This window comes from Zalophus californianus, chromosome 5, assembly GCF_009762305.2.
Source record: "Zalophus californianus isolate mZalCal1 chromosome 5, mZalCal1.pri.v2, whole genome shotgun sequence".
In the NCBI taxonomy this organism is placed as follows: domain Eukaryota; kingdom Metazoa; phylum Chordata; class Mammalia; order Carnivora; family Otariidae; genus Zalophus; species Zalophus californianus.
The window spans coordinates 57,707,678-57,730,508 of record NC_045599.1 but is presented as its reverse complement, the minus strand read 5'-3'; the positions used below and the strand labels follow the sequence as shown (position 1 = coordinate 57,730,508).

At 44.5% G+C, this 22,831-nt stretch overlaps 1 protein-coding gene across 2 annotated transcripts in view; it reads right to left on the bottom strand.

Annotated features, from left to right (window-relative positions):
* The window catches only part of LOC113929864 (corticotropin releasing hormone binding protein), a 41,626-nt gene that overhangs the window by 10,110 nt on the left and 8,685 nt on the right, over positions 1–22,831 (bottom strand). Inside the window, exons 2-4 of one of the 2 annotated variants that reach the window (XM_027607074.2) lie at positions 1,882–1,938; positions 1,430–1,523; positions 1,030–1,187 (exon numbers count right to left, since the gene is read on the bottom strand). In XM_027607074.2, coding sequence (XP_027462875.1) covers positions 1,030–1,187; positions 1,430–1,523; positions 1,882–1,914 — 285 coding nt within the window. In that variant the 5' untranslated portion in view covers positions 1,915–1,938. Of the gene's footprint in view, positions 1–1,029; positions 1,188–1,429; positions 1,524–1,881; positions 2,334–22,831 lie in introns of those variants that run through there. The other variant, XM_027607073.1, reaches the window with a different exon arrangement.

The following is a 22,831-nucleotide window of genomic DNA, read 5'->3' as shown; positions in this document are numbered from 1 at the left end:
CCCATCTTCAGAAGAATTCCACACAAGCATAATTTGGGTTTCAGCTTTCTCTTCCTTCTCCATGTCAACATATTGACAAAATATCTCAAAACTAGCAAAAGCAAAAAACAGGAGCAGCAACTTTACCTACTTGCCAAAGGCTGTAATACGCCCATTTCCCTCATTTTGTCACTCTTATTTCACATTAAACTATCAAGAACTACTTCCACACTCAGACAGCAATGGCTGTTATGCCACTTAGGACCTTTTTTCCCCTTCACTTTGTTAAAGTTTGTGGTTAGATAAAAGGTCAGGGTCGGACTGACAGTACTCCTAAAATCACCACAGGTCTCCAACTGAGTGAGTCCAACCTAGTTCACATTCGCAGAATCCCCGGCTACAAATTACTTCATCACACTTAGTCGTCTTGTAAGGACTTGGACAGATTCCAAAATCACTCCACCTGGGAGGTTCTCATCATGACCATTGCAACGGGCCCGCGTAGCCCCATCAGCCGGCCCCAGCTGGCCGGTCAGACTCACGCGGACGACTAGCAGTGGGCGTGCGGTACGGTTGGGGGACTTGTCCTCGCCTCCCAACTGCCTCAGACTATAGACCCCCTCTCAGCATCCGGCGCAGCCGCCAGAGCCCTCCTGCTTCCAAACCGGGTCACCCGGGCACTGAGGGCGGCCTCCGCGAGCCCGGCACAGCTCCACAGAGACGCCGGCCGGCCTTCGAAGCTGGGCGGGCCCTCCAGGCGGCCCCGAGCCGCGGTGCCAGTTAGTTGGTATCATTTTTCATCTAACACAGCGCCTCACGCCGCAAGTTCAAGTCTTTGGAAGCGCGGGATCCCGGGAGCGCACGGAGGGGAATTTAAAAGCAATGCAATGGGCGAGGCCTCGGGCCCTCGGGTGCGGGGCGAGGTTCGCTCGGTCCGGGAGGCGCTCTGCCCCTCGGGCACTAGCCCCCCGCCCCGCAGCCCCCCGCTGGGCACCGCACCCCGGCCCGTCCCCCCTCAGGGCCCCGCGGCGGGGGGCCGGGTCGCCTCACCTTCAGGAAGTCGCCGCCCTGACAGTCGATGGAGACCAGGTCGTAGCGGATGGTGATGAACTCTTCGGGCTCGGCGATGAGGAAGGCGGCGCAGTGCAGCTGCGGCCGGTCGGCGGTGAAGGTGAACTGGCCCGGGAGGCTCAGCATGTCCAGGCACCCTGCGGGAGGGCAGGGGGGCCAGAGCTGCGGCCACCGAGGCACCGGCTCCCGGGCAGCCCGTCTCACGTGCCCCGTTCCCGACTCCCCGACCCCGGCGGGCGAGCCTCCTGTCCCCAGCGGGACCCCGAGATGGGAATCGCACCCCCACCCCGGCGCTGCCCGGGGCCTCCTGCCCTGGCGCAGAGCCCAAGCTCGCCACCTCCCCGCTGCCCGCGGCCGCGCGCCGGCAGCCCGGACTCACGCAGAGCGCGGCGGTACAGAGGCGCCCCCGCCAGCTCCCGCTTCAGGCTGGCGCCGAAGAGCAGGAAAGGGTCGTGGTCCGCCGCTTCCCGCAGCTGGCAAGGAAGACGAGTCAGTCGGGAAAGTTCAAGAGGTGGGAAAGGGGACTGGCAGCGGGGCACTCTCCCTTCCCCGCAGCAAAGAGAATCAAGTGACGGAATACATCTCCCGCGTCCAGAGAAGAAAAGGTCTTAGACCCTTTCCATGAGACCCAGGTATCCCCAGGGGCCAAGGGAAGGACAGAGAGAGGCAGGGAGGAAGACCAGTCCAGGGGAAACCAGGAGAAAGAAGGGGCAAAAGATAGGCAAGAAAGAGCTAACCCCAACAAAGGCTGAGAGCTGAGGCAGCTTATCTATCCCCCAAGGCTGGATACACACACAGAAGATGTGATGGGTCAGTCCGGAGATAGCTCACCTCTAGGTACCGGTTCTCCCCTCTTAGAGCCATCAGGAAGATCAGAATGAAGTGACACTGAAGTTTGAAAGAAGGAGACATGCTGGCCTGGCTTCTGCAGCTGGTATGCTCCTCCCTGAAGGTCTCAGGCTTTGCTTCCCACACCTTCGCCCAGGCTGAGAGCTAGAAGCTGGTAGGGTCCCTTTGCTGGGTCTCTTTTATAGAGCAGTGAGGAGGGGAGGCTCTCTGCCCCTTAACTGATCTGAGCTCAGTAACCATGGGTTACTCTGTCTCAGTGACAAAGTGCGTGCTGATGACGAGGGTCCCCCTCTCAGCCACAAATTTTCAGAGTGGTCCAGCATTATTCACCAAGAATGATTTCAGGCACTTACAACTTATTGAACTAAACTGTGGGAGAAAGAACGAGGTAAGGCTAGAGAATAAAGGAGGGCATTGTGTTGGATCTGCCAAATGCTGAATTATCTCCTCCTGTGGATATTTAGGGAATTCTCGGTGTTGCAAAGCAAAGTGACAAAGTTACACACATGCATAAAATACACAAACACTTATAACCTTATCATGCAGGCTTATCACAGAGCCTTGGATGGAATCATGCTGGAAACTATCAGAGAATATGGTATTCATGCAATTGCTCATGTCTTTCAGGAAAAAACATGAGATGTTTTTAGTTCCAAACAGAAGCTGAAGTCTGATTTTGCAGAAGATGGCAATAATCCAACCCAAGGTTGCTTTCTCTCCCTTCGTCTTTGCTTTATCCTGGTCCAGTTTCTTGTAAGCATTTCCCTAATGGAAAGCTAACTCAGGCACCTATGAACTTCTGGATTTTAGCTGAGCTTTGTCATTCAGCCTAAATGTATACATGGTAGGACACACACCTGGGCCAGGGTGCTGTGACCATGACCTTGGCGTCCATCTGAACCAGTGAGAAATGAAGTCATTGTATTTCACACCTTCAAATACTTAGATTATTTTGATATTCTGGTAGAAAGAACTGCCCAGAAGCTTTATTATAACTGCTTACCAGCAAATGTACAGGGCTAACAAATGACTTAGAGATCCAGAAATAAGCATCTTTGCTGATTAGATAGAAGACAGTTGTTTCCCCTTTATGTCAAAATTTGTGGGAAATATGGGTATGCTAAAAGTTTGGCTTTCCAGTTTATGTGCTAAGCAATGCAACTACAAATTCTAAAAATATCATGTTGTTCTACTTCTCTCTGCCTGATAGAAAACATGATACTACCTTTAGCTTTCTTTGTTATTAAAATTAGTACAAATAATGAGACCATAATACAAGTTTTCACTCAAGGAAATGGTTATATTTTTAGTTTATAAATACTCAAAATTAAGCAGTAATTTACCTAGTAGTGTTGGAACTTGATATTTTCATATTTAAGACTATTTGAGCTCTAAAGGGGCTGCCCCTTAATTGTTCAACTGGGAGGCCTTCCTACCATACTCCAATTTTGAAAACAGTCCTCAGACCACAAAGAGCCTGAAGGGGAAGGGTACCCAAAGGTCATGAACCCTGGGCACCATGTCCTTCTCCCCATCTTGGGACTGTTTAGATGTCTGAATTTCAGAGAGGATATAAAGAAACCTAAGAGGAATAAAACAGTAGAAAAATACATGGTTTAAGACCAGTTTGCCTGGCCTCAAACATGCCAGGCCATCTTCAGGCCTCTCTCCCTCACTGTTCGTGCCTGAGGAAGCTCAGGCACACTCATCCCACATGCCATGGACGCATTTTCCTTTTCTGTCAACCTAGCCATGGCCTTGGCCTGCTCCCAGGATTGAGCCCAGCACTCGGCTTTAGAGACTCCTGCTTATCCCACTTTGGGGGTCTGGCTTTGGTAGCATCCCTATGGAGATAGTCTTCTATCTCCTTCTGCCCCTTCACACACACACACACACACACACACACACACACACACACACACACACACACACCAATTGATGTTCCTAACATGCAGTCGTGATGTTTCCTCATCAGGAAGTACATATAGGAAGAACTGGGATTATATGAAGGCAAACATAGCCACAGGTAGATAATATTCTATTTTATATAACAACCCACAAATTATCACATAGGGATGAACTTTATTTCCACAAAAAGTGTCATGTTCACCAGCTTGGCAAATATCTACTAATCCAGCAGAAATTGTTTCTTGTGGTTTTTTTTGTTTTTGTTTTTTGATTAAGAGTAACAACAGGAGAAGATGTTTGCAAATGATATATCTGACAAGGGGTTACTATCCAAAATATATAAAGAACTCATACAAGTCAACATCAAAAAAAAAAAAAAAATCCAAAATATATAAAGAACTCATACAAGTCAACATCAAAAAAAAAAAAAACCCAAACAATCCAAAACAAACAAACAATCTGATTAAAAAATGGGCAAAGGACACCTGCCTGGCTCATGCAACTCTTAATCTTGGGGTCGTAAGTTTGAGCACCATGTTTGGTGTAGAGATTACTTAAAAATAAAGTCTTAAAAAAAAATGGGAAGAGGAGCTGAATGGTTATTTTTTACAAAGACAAACAGATGTCCAACAAATATACACGAGAAGAGGCTCAACATCACTCATCACAAAGTTAAGTGCAAATCAAAATCACAGTGAGGTAGCACCTCATGCCCGTTGGAATGGTTAAAATCAAGAATACAAGAAACAACAAGTGGAGAGGATGTGGAGAAAAAGGAACCCTCATGCACTATTGGTGGGAATGTAAATTGGTACAGCCACTGTGGAAAACGGTATGGAAGTTCTTTAAAAAATTAAAAATAGAAGTACCATATGATCCAATAATTCTACTATTGGGTATTTACCTGAAGAAAATGAAAACATTAACTTGAAAAGATATATGCACCCCCTGTTTATTGAAGTATTAAATATAATAGCCAAGACATGGAAGCAACCAAAGTGTCCATCAACAGATGAACAGATAAGGAAATGTGGTATATATACACGATGGAATATTGCATAGCCATAAAAAAGAATGAGATGGTGCCATTTGAGACGACATGGATAGAGACTAGAGGGTATTATGCTAAATGAAATAAGTCAGCCTGAAAAGGACAAATATCATACGATTCCACCAATCAGTCAATCAACCAATCAATCAACAAGCAAAAAACAGAATCAGAACTGTAAAATACAGAGAATAAACTGATGGTTGCCAGAGGGGAGCAGGGTTGGGTGAAATGGGTAAAGGGATTTCTAGTTATGGAATGAGTAAGTCATGGGAATAAAAAGCAGAGCATAAGAAAGGCAGTCAATGATACTGTAATAGTGATTTAACAGGACAGATGGTAGCTACACTTGTGGTGAGCATAGCATCGTGTATAAACTTGTCAAATCACTAAGTTGTACACCTGAAACTCATGTACCATGTGTCAACTCAAACAAACAAACAAACAAACAAAAAAGGAGTAAGTAAAGTATAAAAACTAGAACCTATAGGGGAAAACTAAGAAGATTGAACAGGGGTCAAAGAGAAGCCAAGCCAGGTAACCATTCTCTATGAGCAAAAGTATAAAAAAATGGGTGAAAGCAATGGGAGAGTAATTTGGATGAGACAGAAGAAAAGTTTCTGGAAAGTAAGTAGGTCTATATCCACAGACAAAAGAGGAATTGTTTTCATAAAAACATGTTTTCATGTTTTCAAACAACTAGTGTAATATTGCAAAGCCATTTGTTCAACCAAATTGACCGGTTATTTTGAAATACATTCTTAGTAAGCCCAGAGTCCCTAATTCTGGAAATTAGGGTTGGAAATTATCTGCATACTCACCTCCATTCTCTGTACACATTTTTTTCTCATATTTTTTGAGACAACCTCTTTAATGTTGATGTTGATACAGTCCCTGATCAGTGCTTTTTAGGTCTTAAACTACTGTTGGGTGGGGTTAAGACATTCTTTTTGTTAGGTAGGATTAAGACATTTATTCTTTCACAAATCCCCAGAGCAAACTCACCTGTGTTAAGTCTGAAGGTCAAGGTGGCCACACAATATAGATTCATATTCAATTCATGAACATGGGCAGTGGGGGTGGGATTTTAAATTGTGCTGAGACTGAAGAGGCTCACCCAGACAATTTCTAAGTATGCAGGGGGCACTCTGTAGTCACCCACATGGTCTATGATGTGACTGTGACAGCCAAGTGTAAGCATATGGAGTCTGCAACATCTTATACACTGAGGTATCAGGAAAAGCAGGAGATTACATAATCCCGAATCTCTTTCTATTGTAGGGACAATCCCAAGACCCCCTTAAGTATTCCCTGCTTGTAGTAGTAAACTTTTTCTTTTGTTAATCACTTCAGTAGAGAACACCATAGATACATGCTTTAGAAGACCTTCCTTTTTCCTTTCCTGACTGATATGTTGAAAAGTTGGGAAATGGTACATATGACTGAGTTCTTTAAGAAATAAAGATGACATGAGGTGCCTGGGTGGCTCAGTTGGTTAAGCATCTGCCTTCAGCTCAGTTCATGACCTTGGGGTCTTGGGTTTGGACTCCCCATTCTCTGCTTCTGCCTCTTCCCCCTCTCCCTCTGCCTCTCCCCCTGCCTCTCCCCCTGCTCGTGCTCTCTCTCTCTCTTGCTCTAATAAATAAAATCTTTAAAAAAAAAAAAAGAAAGATGACCGAATAAAACTCATTGTTAGCCAACAACAAATAACTAATTTTCAGTTGCATTCAAGCTGACTTGCTATTTGAATAAATTTGGCTATTTTTTAATGCAACCATTTTTAATAGATAAGATTTCTTTTTCAGATGTGTTTGAGATCAGGAAGGAAGAAACTAAACAAATACACTTGGGGAACTAGTATAAACCAACCTTTGAATGAAACACTCATGTGTCAGTGATTTTCAACCCAAATCCATTCTCTTCTTTTGTTCTGCATAAGATGACCAGCAGTGATATGTGGAACTTAAGAAACAAAACAGAGAATCAGAGGGGAAGAGAGGAAAAAAAAAAAACAAGATGAAATCAGAGAGGGAGACAAACCATAAGAGACTCATAGGACACAAACTGAGGGTTGCTGGAGGGGAGGAAGTGGGGGATCGGGTACCTGGGTGATGGGCACTAAGGAGGACACATGATGTAATGAGCACTGGGCATTATATGCCACTGATGAAACACTGACCTCTACCTCTGAAACCAATAATACACTATATGTTAACTGAATTTAAATCAAAGTTTAAAAAAAAGATGACCAGCAGTGAGTAAAGATTAGGACTTGGGGGGGGGGGGGTTGCAAGTGACTGATACCAAGTTTGAACTTAAGCAAAAAGGGGAACCATCAGGACACACGGACATCTTGCACACTGCATGGGCAGAACACTGGAGGCAAGGGTTTGAATGCCTACTCTCCAGTCTCTCTGCCTCAGGCTGCCTTCCCCTCCTACGTGCAGTGTCTGTGGCAGTAAACTGGCCACCAACCATTCCTAAGCTTTACATGTTACCATTTGACAGATAAAAAAGCACCCTGAATCAATGTTCTCATCATCCCCAGTCCACACAGCTTTGTGGGAAAAGGCTCAGAGTCCAGGGGATAAGATCCTGTCATAACATGACTGCTCTCACTACAGCCATATGGATGGAGTAGGGAGAAGCAGTTTCCAGAAGGGATGCTGACTTCACAAAATAATAGGTATCTTCAAAAGACGGGAAAAAAAAAAAAAAAAAACAAAAGAAAACAAAACAAACAACCCTGGTTTAATGACCTCTTTGATCATAAGTTTTCTCACCTGTAAAATGATGATCTACAACGAGTATTATTTTAGGAATTAAATATTATATGTCCCACACAAAGGAAAGCTGCCAAACAGTGATGATAGGAGAAAATGAGAGATTAAATGATCCACCCAGATTATCACCATGAGTCAGAAACAAAGTCTAGACGCAAAAGATCTTCCTATCTCCAGCCAGGTAATTGATCTTCCTTCAAAGACAACATCCCTGGAAATTAACGCCCAAAATTTTATTTTGGGTTTTAAAAATGACTACACTAGCAGCAAAAAGTGAGATGGCACAGCGCAAAGCAAGATACTGGCAGATCAATCAGTACAAAGGAGACTGGGGATTGTTTGCATTTGTGTGTTGGCTTCCTTGACTTTGGAGTGACACTGTTATCTCAACTTCCTTCAGGCTTACTCCAAAATATGCCATGCCTAACATCCAGCCAATAGATCATAATGAAATGCAATTTAATAATCCCTCACTGCCTGCATCAAAGGGAAAAGTACAGCCGGGTCCAGAACCGTTGGTGTGTTTGTCATTAGGTAGTGGTGACGCGCATCGGCACATCACATCAGCCTCTTCTCTGACGGAAGAGAAACGAAGTGTCAAGAGTCTCATTTCTTGGTGACTTAAAAATAAATCTAAAGGAGACAAGTCTGCCTATTATGTGGAGTGACAGGAGATGTTCTCGATAAGGAAATCGGTAGGGCTAGCTGCAAGCTAGGCATTGGTGAGCTATCTGTGGTTCCTTCTTAGCACTTTTGTGAGACCCCTGCCAGTGGCCAGCCTGCTTCAACCCTCTGTCAATGCTTCTTCCCCTTCCTTCCTTCCTTCCTTCCTTCCTTCCCTTCCCTTCCTTCCTTCCACAAACTGTGAGCAAGATTGAGCTGCTCTCCATTCATAGTATTGTATATATACCCTGACAACCCTTTATCATATTTTGTTATAACTTTTAATGTATCTCTCTTTGACTCTAAATGTAAACTCCTGGAAGTCTGGCCTGGCGGCTCCTCCCTCTCTGGCTTCAGCACAGACACACACACACACCTGGAACTTGTGGATGGTACCTAAAAGCAAACTGAGTGGAGGAGCTTCTGCTCTTCCTACCGAGTTATAAATTAAAGAACTGTCCCCACCACGATATTGGCTGACCACATCCAAGGACACGGCAGCAGCCACACAATGAGAGTCAAATGGAAAAGCCCGGGGAAAGGGAAGAGAGGAGGGTTCGAGCCACTCCGAGAGCTGGCTCTGGAGGACTACAGCCGGCTGTGAGGGGTGGTAGTGAGAAAGGTGGGCGCTGGAGGGACAGGGCCGGACTCAGGTGGGGCACAAAGACTCAGTCATCATGACAGATAATTTTACAGTGCAATACATAATAAAATGAAAATGAAAGCCACGATGAACAAAATATCAAAGCTTTAGATAAAGACACCCTTGGTCTTAGTGATATTTCCTTTTGCCCCAGGTTCCATTTTGGCCCAGCACAGCACTGTGGAGACAATATCCCAAAGGATTAATCAAGGACTGTAGGGATTTCATTCTGGTTTCCATGTGTGTTAGCTATAGAGTGGAAACAAAAGGGCTCTAGATTCAGTGTCCCAAGTCCCAGATCCCTGGGAGTTTGGACAAGTTATTCACTTCATCTCTACGATGAAGAGGTGGGTGTTAACAGCCAGGATCACAGCAAGAAACAGATGGCACTCTCAAATGGGTAACTTTGGGGAGCTCAATAAAAGCACTGTACAAGGGAGGGGGGCAGAGTGCAGGGCAACCACAAGGGAGGGTGCAGTATTTCAGGACTGAGAGCAGACAGGAGCTGTCACCTAGCCGTGGAGGCCACAGGAGGGTGAGAGAGGAGAAAAGGGGCCAGGGGAAGATGTCTAGCCTCAGAGGTTGGTGGGTCCCTAAGGTCCTGTGATGGCTTTAAAATTTGTCTGAAATCCTTTGATGCTCCTGATACAATGTGATGAAAAAGGCCCTTTACCTCTGTGAGCTTCCTCTCACAAACACATAACCCAGTCTAATCATGAGTACAACGTCAGACAAATTCCAGTAGACGGGCGTCCTACAATATACCCCATCTGTACTGCTCATAGCTGACAGGGCCCCGGAAAACAAGAGAAGTCTCAGAAGCCGTCACAGCCAATAGGACCCTGAGGAGAGATGACAACTAAGTGTAATCTCTTAAAAAATTAGTTCTTAACTCTATTCATACCTAGCTATGCCCTGGTTTTTCCTCAGCCTCCTTTGCTCTGGTTTCCAGCCTCTACCAGGCAGCAGGAACTTCCCTCACTTAGGTCATTCCTAATTTTATGCCTGCTGATCGCTTCCATTATTCCCTGACTACTTTGCATTTTTCAACACTTTCCTGTTTTCTTCGTTTATTCCTTTGATTTTAGGTAAACTTGATGTTCTAAAAAAAAAAAGCCAGACATATACTAACTTTGAAAACACCAAAAAAAAAATGATTTAAATGCCAATTTTATTTCATATTATTTCACCATGTACACACTCACACACACAACTTTGCGGCACGAAACTCAACAGCTGATTTTGTCTGCATCTTAAACATTGGAAGGGCAGGGTCAAAGAAAAGCTGAAAAGTTTTTCCTTACAAAATCTTTTCTCTCTCTAAATTTGAAATATAAGATTCTAAAAAAGCAAATCATTGTAATTGGGGGATATAATAATTTGCACTTAAAGTTATTGGCTACGCTTTAGGGAGACAACAGGACGTGGAAGATAAAGATGCAAATCCTGAGATTTCAGGTTTAGGTTTAGAACACTTTTTTGGGAGCCCCTAGGTGGCTAAGTCAGTTAAGTGTCCGACTCTTGATTTTGGCTCAGGTCATGATCTCAGGGTCATGAGGCTGAGGCTGGGTTGGTCAGGCCCCATGCTCAGCAGGGAGTCTGCTTCTTTCCCTCTCCCTCTGCCCCCCACCCGGCTCATGGGCATTCTCTCTAAAATAAATTAATGAATCTTTAAAAAAATAGAATACTTTTTTGTGTGATGGGCAAAGGGATGGAGGCACATTCAGTCAGCTTAAAGGCATGAGGTGCGTGTACAACTGAATATCTGTATGGAAAACACACACACAACTTGATCCCTACCTTACACTATACACAAAAATTAATTTGAGATGAATCACAGACATTGACATAAAAGCTAAAATTATAAAGCATAGAGAAGAAAACACAGGAGAATATCTTTGTAATCCTGGGAGAGGCAAATATTTCTTAGGTTACAGAAAGTACAAACCATAAAAGAAAAACTGATAAATTTAACTTTGTTAAAATTAAACATTTCTCCTCATCAAAAGATACCGTTAAGAAAATGAAAAGACATGCCACAGAATGGGAGAAAATACTATGAATTCATGTATCTGAGAAACCAATCATATAAAGAAAGCAATTCTATTTTTAAAATGGGCAAATGTGGGAGTGTCTGAGTGGCTCAGTTGGTTAAGCATCTGCCTTCGGCTCAAGTCATGATCTCGGGGTCCTAGGATGGACCCCCACATCGGGCTCCCTGCTCAGCAGGGAGTCTGCCCCTCCCTCCCCTCTGCCTCTGCCCCCAACTCATTACCATGCACGTGTGTGCTCTCTCTCTCTTACTCAAATAAAATCTTTAAAAAATAAAATAAAATGGGCAAATGCCTCAAATAGTCACCTCACAAAGGAAGATCTATAAATTGCCAATAAGTGCATGTAAAGGTGCTCGGCATCACTAGTCAGCAGGAAATGCAATATAAAACCACAATGAAATACCACTTCACATCCTTGGAAGAGCTGAATTAAAACTAAAAAAAACCCCTGATGACAGGTGGAGATCTGGGGAGAGTGGAGTCCCAAGAGCACCAAAGCTCGACGCCCTTTCCCCATAGCTTGCCCTATGCATCTCTTCCAACCCGACCCTGAGTTATATCCTTTCATCAAAAACCGTTAATCTAAAATTCACCATTCACAAAATTCAGTGTGAAGAGATCAAAGCCCATATGCAAAGAAACTAATGCAAAAGTCTTAGACCCAGTGCCTCCAGGCTCTAGCCAGGCTATTGACTAATATGGTCTAAAGGAGAGCCAGAACAGTGCGCCCCTATCTGTGTCATTGTGCCAAATCCACAACCATCTGGAAAACCAGAGCCGCACCAGTGTAAGAAAAATGAAAAAAGAAGACCGGGGTTATGTCACATTTTCCAGGTATTACCCACAGCTTCGGTAAATACGAGGATGACATAAAGATCTACTAATTTCTAACTTAAAAAGAAAACATTAACTTTTTAAAAAACTGACTTAAGAAAAATGTAAAGGCAAACAAATTGTAGTGTACTTATGTAATGGAAAAGTACTCAGCAATAAAAAGAAAGAACTACTGATCCATGTATCAACAGGGGTGAATCCCAAAAAGTTACATTGAGGGGCGGGCGGGGAAAGCCAGACAAAAAGAGTCCATGCTGCATGTTTGCAATGTTCTGGAGTTTAGACTCGGCAAAACTACTTTGTGGTGACAGAAATCAGGACAGTGTTTGCCTCTGGGGTTGGGGGCTTGACGGGGCACAAGGAAACTTCTTGGGAGGAAGGAAATAGTCTGTATCTTGATTGGGATGGTGGTCACATGGTATATACATTTGTCAAAACTCACAAAATTGTACAGTTAAGATCTGTGTATTTTATCATGCATATATTATACCTCAGTTAAAAACACTGGGGATCGAAATCATGGTGAAAAAATGCATGATACCTTCTAAAAGCTTCACGAGAGACACCAACACTTTTGTTCCCTGAGTAGGGCTATTGAGGAGTAACTAAGAGATCTACGGTAAAAATAGGAGAGCTCAGAGAAAGAAAGAGGGGATGAGAGAACAGAGGAAGTAGAACAAGAATGAAAAGGAGAAAGGGAGAAAGACGGAGGGAGGAAGGAGGTCTTGGGGTGCCCCTCAGTCCTATCCCAGTGCTATCTTCTGAGATAGCACCAACATGTTTTGAATTGCAAAATATGTAAGGCATAGAGAAGAGTGTATTAAGGGTATACACACAGTTTAAATGAGACTAATTTTGAGACGTATTACCATCCATGTTCCTACCCCTCGGTTTAAGAAACAGAACACTATCAGGGTCTACCCCAGTTGCATCCCCCTTACTTAACCCTGTCACAGGGACCAAGTGTTTATCCCTTACTTTTCCTATGGTTGTGGGTCGCCTAGATACGTATCCCTAAGTGCTATACTGTTTAAGTTTGAAGCCTTCAGGAACAGATGTAAATTTAATCTGTCAGGAAGCCTTTTCCAATCTCTTATCTAGAAGGGTGAAGTCTGGGTGGTGGTGTTCTGGAGCCAAATGGAAAGATCTGGAAGAGCTCTGCATTTGGGATTCAGTGTGCAAAAGATCAGTCATTTGTTCTGTTTTTGGTATATGCTAGAATTTCAAGTGTCTGGTGTCCATAGTACAGAGACTCTCTGCAGAGAATGAACCATCAAACTTCTGGGGAGCGGGGCAGGGGGATGGATAACAGGCTCAAGGGCTGAGAAAGGATGAGAAACTGCATCTTGAGATCTAGAAGCTTCTCCAAGGCTTTTGGCACAGTTTATTTTGGTGCCTTCAATTCCTCCCCAGTTGGTCCAGAATGCCCGGCATGCTCAATTTCAGCAGCAGACCCTTTGAGCAGGTTGGTCTGCAGCATCCCCCACTGCTTGCCCTGAGACTAGGTTTCTCTAGCCTCAAACCAGCTACTCTTCTCCTATCTGCTTTCTGGCTTCCAAAATGTCGTTGCTGTTGTCTTCTTTACAGTTGGCTCTCCATCCCCTCCTTCCCTCTCTCCTTCTCCCTCTTCTTCCCCAACTCCACTTTCAACCTTTCTCTCTCCCTGCTCCCACTCCCACAGTGTGTGTGTGTGTGTGTGTGTGAACCCATTTATAAGAAATTTAATGGAGTTTTGGGAGAGAGTGAAATTGGATGCTGAGTTCAATTTGTCCTCCTTCACAATTACAAGAAATATTCATTCTTTTCTCTAAAATGTTCATAGTAAAAAAAAAATATAGGCAAGTAAAAATCCTTAATCCTACCATGTAGATATAACCATGATAAACATTTTGGTATTTATACTTCCAGAGAGATAGAGACATAATTTTCCTTACAAAAATGAGATTATAGTACATACACTATTTTGCAGTATGATTTCTGCATGTCATATATCACAAACCTGTTTTTATGTTATAAATATACTCTTCCCACATCACTTAAACGGTATAGCATCCTATTGGCATGACATTTTATTGAATCAATCACCTATTGGTGAACATTTCTATTGTTTCTAATAATTAACTATTGTAAATGCATAATTTAAAATCCTTTATTTTGGTTCTCTAGATTTAAAGCTACAGTCTTAAATGGATCCTCACCATGGATTTTTTTTTTTAAGATTTTATTTATTTATTTGACAGAGAGAGAGAGCACAAGCAGGGGAGGTGAGGACAGAGGGAGAGGGAGAAGCAGGCTCCCCGCTGAGCAAGGAGCCTGATGTGGGGCTCGATCCCAGGACCCTGAGATCATGACCTGAACTGAAGGTGACACTTAACCAACTGAGCCACCCAGTCGCCCCTTCACTATGGATTCTTAAAGGTGGTATCTCTTTGAGTCTGGGATCAAGAATAAACCAACAGCAGGGAGAAGGTAAGACCACTTATAGTATTGGAGGAGAAATAAATCAATTACTTTTCACAAAGTCATGAGCACTCAGAATTGGATGCCTCCCCCAGTATTCATGCATTGCCTTCTTTCCCATTCAGAAGAGAGCCTGAAAGAGCAGAGTACAAGCATGAGGCACGCTGACAAAGGGGTTATCTTATTTATGAGGCTAAACGGTGGATTTTAGATTGCCACATATAGCATCTCGTCATAGCACAACACACGCCCGTCTGTGAAGACCTCTGGGTATTCTGAGAGTGAGAAGGGTCAAATTAGTGATCCTATTAATTCCATATTGTCACCTGCTCTTTGGCAGGTTTGATAAACCATATGTTAAATTGATTATGCAAATTATCATAGGTAAATTAAAACATCTGCTCCACATATCATCAGATTTCAAGGTGAAAGTCTTCCTGAAGGTGAGTTTTCAGTCCCATACTAAATGTGGCAGGTCTTCTGGTTACCCTGTGCATTGGTTTGCCAGCGTCTCGACTCTGCATTGGTACATTTCTTTTCTGACGCCACACACTGGATGCTATATTTTCACAGCTGTGAACAATAAGCTAGTTTGGTTTTCATACGTAATGCAAGTTGACATGATCCATAAAAATAAGAATGAAAAAATACAGCAGAGGGCGCCTGGGTGGCTCAGATGGTGGAGCGTCTGCCTTCGGCTCAGGTCATGATCCCGGGGTCCTGGGATCGAGTCCCGCATCGGGCTCCCTGCTCCTTGGGAGCCTGCTTCTCCCTCTGCCTCTCTCTCTCTCTCTCTCTCTCTCTCTCTGTCTTTCATGAATAAATAAATAAAATCTTTAAAAAAAAAAAGAAAAGAAAAAATACAGCAGAACTATAAAAGATGTACCTTTTCACTTCCCACAAGGGTAAGTCATGAGGCCACAAAGGAGATACAGGGTGGACCCAATGGAAACCACCCCAGCAGAGGCCACCTGAATACACAGGCTCTGAAAGCTCCTGGAACCTTGTTTACTCACTTCTTCCTGTCAGTGAGACCACCTGGCCTTGACGGTGTTACTGGGCATTTGTTTTCTCCGCTACCATCGCTTTGCAGTTGCACTTTCAATAAAAAAACTTGAAGTAATACTCAAACTTTAGTTTTCCGTAAGAATCAACTCAGGGGCTTGTTAAAAATGCAAAGATTATCAGTTAGTAGGATGGGGTTGGGGAATATAAAAAAATAACAAAACAAAATGGGGCTACCACAACATAGATGACCCTTGAAGACACTATGCTAAGTGAAATAAGCCAGACATAAGACAAGCATTGTATGATCCCACTTCTATGAGGGACCTAGAATAGGCGAATTCATAGACACAGAAAATGGAATAGTGGTTAGCTGGGGTTGAGGGGATGGAAGGAAGTTTTTGTTTAATGCGTATAGAGTTTCCGTTTGGGATGATGAAAAAGTTCTGGAAACGGATGGTGGTGATGGTCGCACAGCAATGTTAATGTTTATAGTACCACTTAATTGTACACTTAAAAATGGTTAAAAATGGAAGATTTCATTTTATGTGTATTTTACCAAAATAAAAAGATGTGGCCACGAAGAAATGAGAATTGATGAGTTGTATTATTTAAAAATGGGGATAACAATTAATGTTCCCTAAGGTCGTTGTGAATATCAAGCGAGATAATATTTGAAAAGTGCTTAACACAGGGTCTGGCGTGCGGCCAAAGTTCGGTGGATGGTGGTACCGCCCGAGTAAGAGGCGACTGCTCTTCCTGTCCATAGCAACACTGCCCCGGGTGTGCTGAGGGTGAGTCATTACATACCAACACTCATGCAGCCCAGGCTCGATCAGATCAGTGACTTCCCAGTTCTCTGAGGTGCCTTCAAACTGTCCAGGCGAAGACCGCCCCCCCCCGCCACCACCTCTCCCAGGCTATTCCACTACTTCTAGAAGAGTCTGACGGGCACTCCAGAAGATTCTCCCTGTGCCATTGCTCCCATGAGGGGAAACACACCACTAGGGTAATATTCTAGTTTCCTGAGGGAGGCAAAACTGCCCAGCAACACAGTTGAGAAGAAGATGGCGGCAGGGTTGGGGTGGGGGGAGCCATATCCTGGGGACCCACCTGACCTCAGGCTTCTTGCCTGGCTTCTCTGAGGCATCCCACCAGTGATGCAGGTCTTGAGCAACTGCTTGGCTCTCACCTCATATGTCTGTTCTGATGCCCTATTCTCCCTCCTTTGAATCATCTCAATTCTACACAAAACTTAGCAAATCGTTGACTCCTTAGAAAATACATCTTTAAACATTCTTTTATAGAAAACTCCCACGGCTGCAAACAGCAGGAACTAAGATTATTACACTAAATTAAATCTGATTGCAAAAACACCTCTTTGTTTTCTCTTGGATTTAATATTGATGAAGCAAATATAATTTTGATTTCTAATTAGTTTTAGCTCCCACTGGTACGGAGCTGCTTTAAGTCTTAAATATTACAAAGAATCATTAAAAGCTTTTCTTTTCCTGATTTTTAAACTCTTATTTCCTAAACCCCACCAATGAAAAAAAATCCAGCTTCATTTCCTTTTTATTTTAAAACTGTTGATGAATAAATAAGTGGCTTTTCTTTGAAAAGGGTAATAATGAAGCGTTCATCTATGGAATGGGGATAGTGAGAAGCTCAGTGGGGCTTTATTTTTCTAATGAGAGTTTCACAAATGACATTCACTCCTGTCTGGTCACTATAAAGGCATAAAAAAAAAATCTCATATTATTGAAAGCCTGGGGAAAAGCTCAGAAAAACACTTATTCTCCAGCCTAACTGAATTATATTATGTAGGTTGTACCTATAGAACACCAAAAGAACTAGTCAGTCTTATACAAAAAACAAACGAACAAGAACAAATCTCATACCAATTTTTTTTTAATTTTATTTATTTATTTGTCAGAGAGAGAGAGAAAGCACAAGCAGGGGGGGCAGTAGAGGGAGAGGGAGAGGGAGAAGCAGGCTCCCCGCTGAGCAAGGAGCCCGATGACCCCAGGACCCTGGGATCATGACCTGAGCTGAAGGCAGCTGCTTAACCGACCGAGCCACCCAGGCGTACACACACATATGAGTGTGTGTACATTGGTGTCAAATTTTATATACTGTATCTTAGGTATACAAACAAACAAACAAAAAAAAAAGGAAAGGAAAGAAACTTTCTTTCTTTCCTGTAAGTGATCTCATCTTGTTCTCAAGACTGCCCCTTGCCTCTGGGTGCCAGGCTCCCGCAATCGGCGGCCTCCCAATCCAAAAACCAGTGTTCTCAGATTCTCTACCCACCTGGTCCTTTCTACAGCACTTCTCCATCCATGCCACAGTTCAACCACACAAAGGGGCCAAAGTGAGGGCACTTGCTATGAATTAAACGCTTTTATCCCCCCCAATTCATACCTTGAAGCCCTAACCCCCAACGGGATGGTATTTGCAGGTGGGCCTGTGGGTGGTGATTAGGTTTACATGAGGTCATGAGGTTGGGGTCTGTATGATGGGATTAGAGCCCTTATAAGAAGAGGAAGAGAGCCCAGAGTGTGCTTTCTCTCCCCTGGACCTGTGAGGACCCAGTTGGAAGACAGCTGTCTATGAGCAAGAATGGAGGCCTGCCTCAGGAACCAAATCTGCTGCCACCTTGATAGTGGACTTCCCGAACTCCAGAACAGTGAGAAATAAACGTGTGTTGTTTTCAGCCATCCAGCCTGTGGTATTTGTTATAGTGGCCTGAGCTGACTGAAACACCACCACCTTCTAGCTGTGCAACTCAGGGCCATTTATTCACCTCTCTGGGCCTGGGGCTAATCTGTAAAGGCAAGACAAGCCTACCCACTTCGCTGAGCTGTTGAGAGGACCAACTAAAGTAATATGCTGGAAGCTTTAGAATTCTTCCGGGTACAAGACAGAACTCAACAAATGCTGGGCCCTGTCTCCACTCTTTCTCGGCCTGAGAAACAGACTCCATGTAGCTAAAGGCTGTGCTCCTCTCCCAGGAGTTAACTGAATTGCCAAGGAGGAGCTCAGAGTCCTTAACCATAAAGAGAATAAATCACTTTGAGTTTAAAGCATCAACGAGTGTTTAGAGAGCTTTCCGGCCCCACTCAAATCACTCCTCCTGAAATGCCACTGTCCCTGCAAAAAGCAGAAGTACCCGATAAACTGGGGATCTGCTTGTCTCTTGTATTACTCTTTATTTGCTAACAGTGGGTGCACAGGTTTTAAACCTACTCCCACTGACTTCAAAACAGCCTCTTGATCCCACCTCAAAACCACAAATGGCGTATTATGTTTGTGCAAAAATACAAGTCAACATCAATTAAATTGTGTAAGTTTGGGGATTCTTTTATGACTCTACTTAGGATAAATGCAGAAACCATAGGTAGGGGGGAATGAATATCCCTATCTTAAATTAACATCTTGGGCAGAAAACACACTAATATAACTGAATCCACAACTGTTTCTCCATCACAGATCACAAATCATCATTGAAAGGACCCAAAAGGGCCCCTTTTAAGACAGATCTGACTTCCTTTGCTTTTTTGCAGTTTCTGGAAGCGTGCAGACCTCAGCATCCCACTGTCTCCACAACTTCCGGCAAGGAAGCTCTTAACTTGGCAGACCCCTTCCTAGCTCTCTAGGCTGCTCGTGAATTAACCTGGGGATCAATTTCCACAAAAAGCTTGCCACACTGTATTTTTTTTAAAATGTCTCCTCTAGGGACACCTGGGTGGCTCAGTCGGTTAAACGTCTGCCTTCGGCTCAGATCATGATCCCAGGGTCCTGGAATCGAGCCCCACGTCGGGCTCCTTGCTCAGCAGGGAGCCTGCTTCTCCCTCTGCCTGTGCTTTCTCTCTCTGACAAATAAATAAGTAAAATCTTTTTTTTAAAATGTCTCCTCTAGTGGACTCCTAAACCATCCCCCAGATGGGCAGCATGCCTGGAAATTGTAGGACCGCAAACACTCTTCTTCTCCCTAGATGCCCCCCTTCCCTTGAAGTGTACTTGAGACAATTGCTCTAAAATATCAGTGGTGAGTCAGACTGAGTGATCAATAGACCAGAGATCTGTTGTATTCAACAGAGTTATGACCTGAAGATAAAGTAGCCGCAGCTGATGTACTACTCAGGAATTCTCAGAGCTGTTTTCTGTCAGGAGCTTGGTGAAGAACTTCCTGCTGCAGACTGAACAGGGGGGTTGATCCAAATTGCCTCCTGCCCTACACAACCAAATCTTCGACTCTGCAGCCCCGAACCCCACATGGTGAGATCTGTGCCCGCTTACCATGGCAATCAGGTGAGATTAACGTGCCTCAGAGCTGAGTTCAGTCCCTTGGGTGTGTCACATGTGTGGACCTCAGCTCCCTCCTTTGTAAAATTCAGACTTGTGCTCACACACTCACCAGATCTGCTGAGGCTGAGGAATAAGAAAGGAGCTTATTCAACAACAGAGAGAGCCCAGCCACTGCTCAAGAAATGCTGGCAGAGTCCAGGGGGGACCTCACGACGACTCTGCTCTACAGGGGGACGGAGGAAACACTGGGTCAGGAGCTTGCTGGGTCTTTTCTAGCTCTTGCATTTCTCTGATTTACAAATGAAGAACTCCTCTGGGCCGAAATAGAAGGCGTCTTTACCCCAAGTGCCTTGCCATGTTACAGAAAGAGCAGGCTGGCGGCAGGTGTCCGCACCATCTTAGGATGCTGATGCTCAAGGTGCTTTTGTCACCATTCGCCTCTTCACGTAAAGGTGTACACATACCTCCTTCCTTCCCTTTCATCTGTTTCTGGGGGCTTCTATTAATTGCACCCCCTTCCTTTAGTAGAAGGGGGTTGGCATCTCTTTCCCTGAATTAGTAATGAAGTTTCCAGGTGAAGGGGGCCACACACACACACACACACACACACACACACACACACAAGCCTCACTTAAGAAGTTTTTTTCAGCAAAAGAGTGCACTGTGCATCTATTTTCTCCCTGCCATATAAAAAGCCGGGCTGAATATACAATTCAAAGACCAACCTTCCCTGTGTGTTTGCACGTGTTGGGGGCACTGTCTTGCTAGAAGCTTTCATTCCACATTCGTGGCCCTGTAATTTTCTCTCTAGGGTATCCATCAACCAGGTTGACGGGTAAGCTCCTCCTACTGTGGCTCAGTCTCTACCAGTGAACGTAACACAAGAATGAGCTAAATAGCTTCTAACCCAGTAAGTGACGCGGGGAGATTGCAGATGACAGAGCCCCACGTGGACATGAAAAGAGCTCTTGTTTTTAACTCACCCACCATCATTTTGGAAGGGGAACTGGCAGCTGTGTGTGGCTCTGACAGTTTGCACCTCTCTGCACCGGAATTCAGAAAGAGAGCGGCAAGTCTAAGTGGCCTCCCCCTCCTGCCTCACCCCTTCTCGGTAGAGCCTCTGTCGTTATTCTATAAAATACGACCGGAGGGACAAAGGATTCTCTCTCCCGCCCTGAGATGCATTATCTCATTTTCAAAACGGGCTCTGGCGCCACAGGCACAACACCACTTACGTTTAATTCTGCCAAGTAAAGATGGCTCGGGAAGCAATCAAGTTCTGAAATTTCAGGCATCTTTTGTTGCTTTACGTGTCCACCTCCTCTGCACAGGGGAGATTATTGATGGCCCAGTTACAGTCCTTGTTTTCTTTGCAACTGAAAAACCCAAAAGCTATAATTTATAGAGGTCTCTATTGATAAAAATGACAGGGAATTAGACCCTTTGTTTCAAAACAGAAGAGGCAGTTCTGACTCAGGTGCTTCTAAAGGGTACTTGAAATCAATAGAGATGGGGAGCACAGGAGGGGTTCTTCCCTCTGTTTTCCCGTGCGTATTTTAACACCTGTGTAATGTCAGCATTCCACCTTCTCCGCCCTGTCCTCGGACCAGAGAGCGCAAGAGGGTGGGATGGAGAAGACACACACACACACACACACACACACGCCTTCCCACATTGGCTATATATGATCCTGAGAAATCTGCTTTACTGTTCTGAGCCTCGGTTTGCTCATCTGTACAATAGTACCAATCCTCACTCCGTGGGCTCGTTGAGAAGATTCAGTGTCACAACGTGGGTGTGACACAGGGACAAGGCCTGACCATAACCAATGTCAGTCCTCATCTCCCTGAATCCCTTTGTACACCTGCCATTTCATATGTTAAAATTCAAATCCTTATCTCATTTCTTCCTTCTCCAAATGCTCTGTGGGTTTCCTTCTATAATTTTCTAACAGTTTTCTTCAAGAGCCTGAGCCACCACTAGGAGGGTCATTAATTTGCCCCAGCCCTTGAGGTGAATGATCTGGCAATGCAGACTGCTTGCTGAGGCCTAGCTTGTTACCAGGAAGGGATTTCCATGTAGGAAGGGGCGCCTGGGTGGCTCCATTGGGCAAGCATCTGCCTTCGGCTCAGGTCATGATCCCAGGGTCCTGGGATCAAGTCCCACGTCGGGCCCTTTGCTCAGAGGGGAGCCTGCTTCTCCCTCTGCCTGCCACTTCCCTTGCTTGTGCACTCTCTGTCTCTCTCTGGCAAATAAATAAAAAAAAAAAATTTTTTAATGTAAAGGGAAGGATGGGGCAGCCTGACCTTTTGAGACTTGGAACTCTTCACCATTCACAATGCATTCAGTAAATCATTTTGAGCATGCACTATCTACTAGGCATCATTCTAGATGCTGAGGAAAAGAGCAGTAAACAAGGCCAACTCAGTTCCGCTCTCCTGGACCTCAGTCTGGTGACGACAGGCTCTCTTAGGCCGTAGTAATAAATACCATAGACTGAAGGGCTTAACCAACAGACATTTATTTCTCAATTCTGGAAGTTGGAAGTCTGAGATCAGGATCACAGCAATGTTGGGTTCTGGTGAGGGCCCTCTTTCTGGTTTATAGACAGCCACCTTCTTGCTGTGTCCTCAGATAGCAGAGAGAGAGAGGGAAAGAGAGAGAGATCATTTCTCTCCTGTCTCTTCTTGTAAGAGCACCAATCCCATCATGAGGGCTCCACCTTCATGACCTAACTGCCCCCCAAGGGCCCCGCCTCTAAATACCATCACATTGGGAGCTAGGATTCAACAGATGAATGGTTGGGCGGGGGGCACACATTTAGTCCATAGCAGACACTTAATGATCAACCACATAAACCAGACAATTTCTGATACCAGAAGTGCAATGAAGATAAACAAAGGAATAGGACCAAGAGTGACTGGTGGAGGGTCCTTTGGAGAAGAGACCAGAACAGCCTCGCTGAGGAGGTAACATCTGAACAGGGATGAGAAAGATGAGAAGAAGCCAACCACACGAGGACCTGGGCAGACGGGGAGCAGAGCTTGGGACCCCTGACCGTACACTTGGGGCCAGGTGACAAGCTCAGGGGAACACGATGTGAGGTGAGGGTACAGAGGCAGCTAAGAAGCCAGATCGCAAGGGCTTTGTAAGCCAGGATAAGGAGCATGGGCTTTAGAATAATCTCACCCAGAACGTCAAAGAACCTCAGAGATTCAAACAC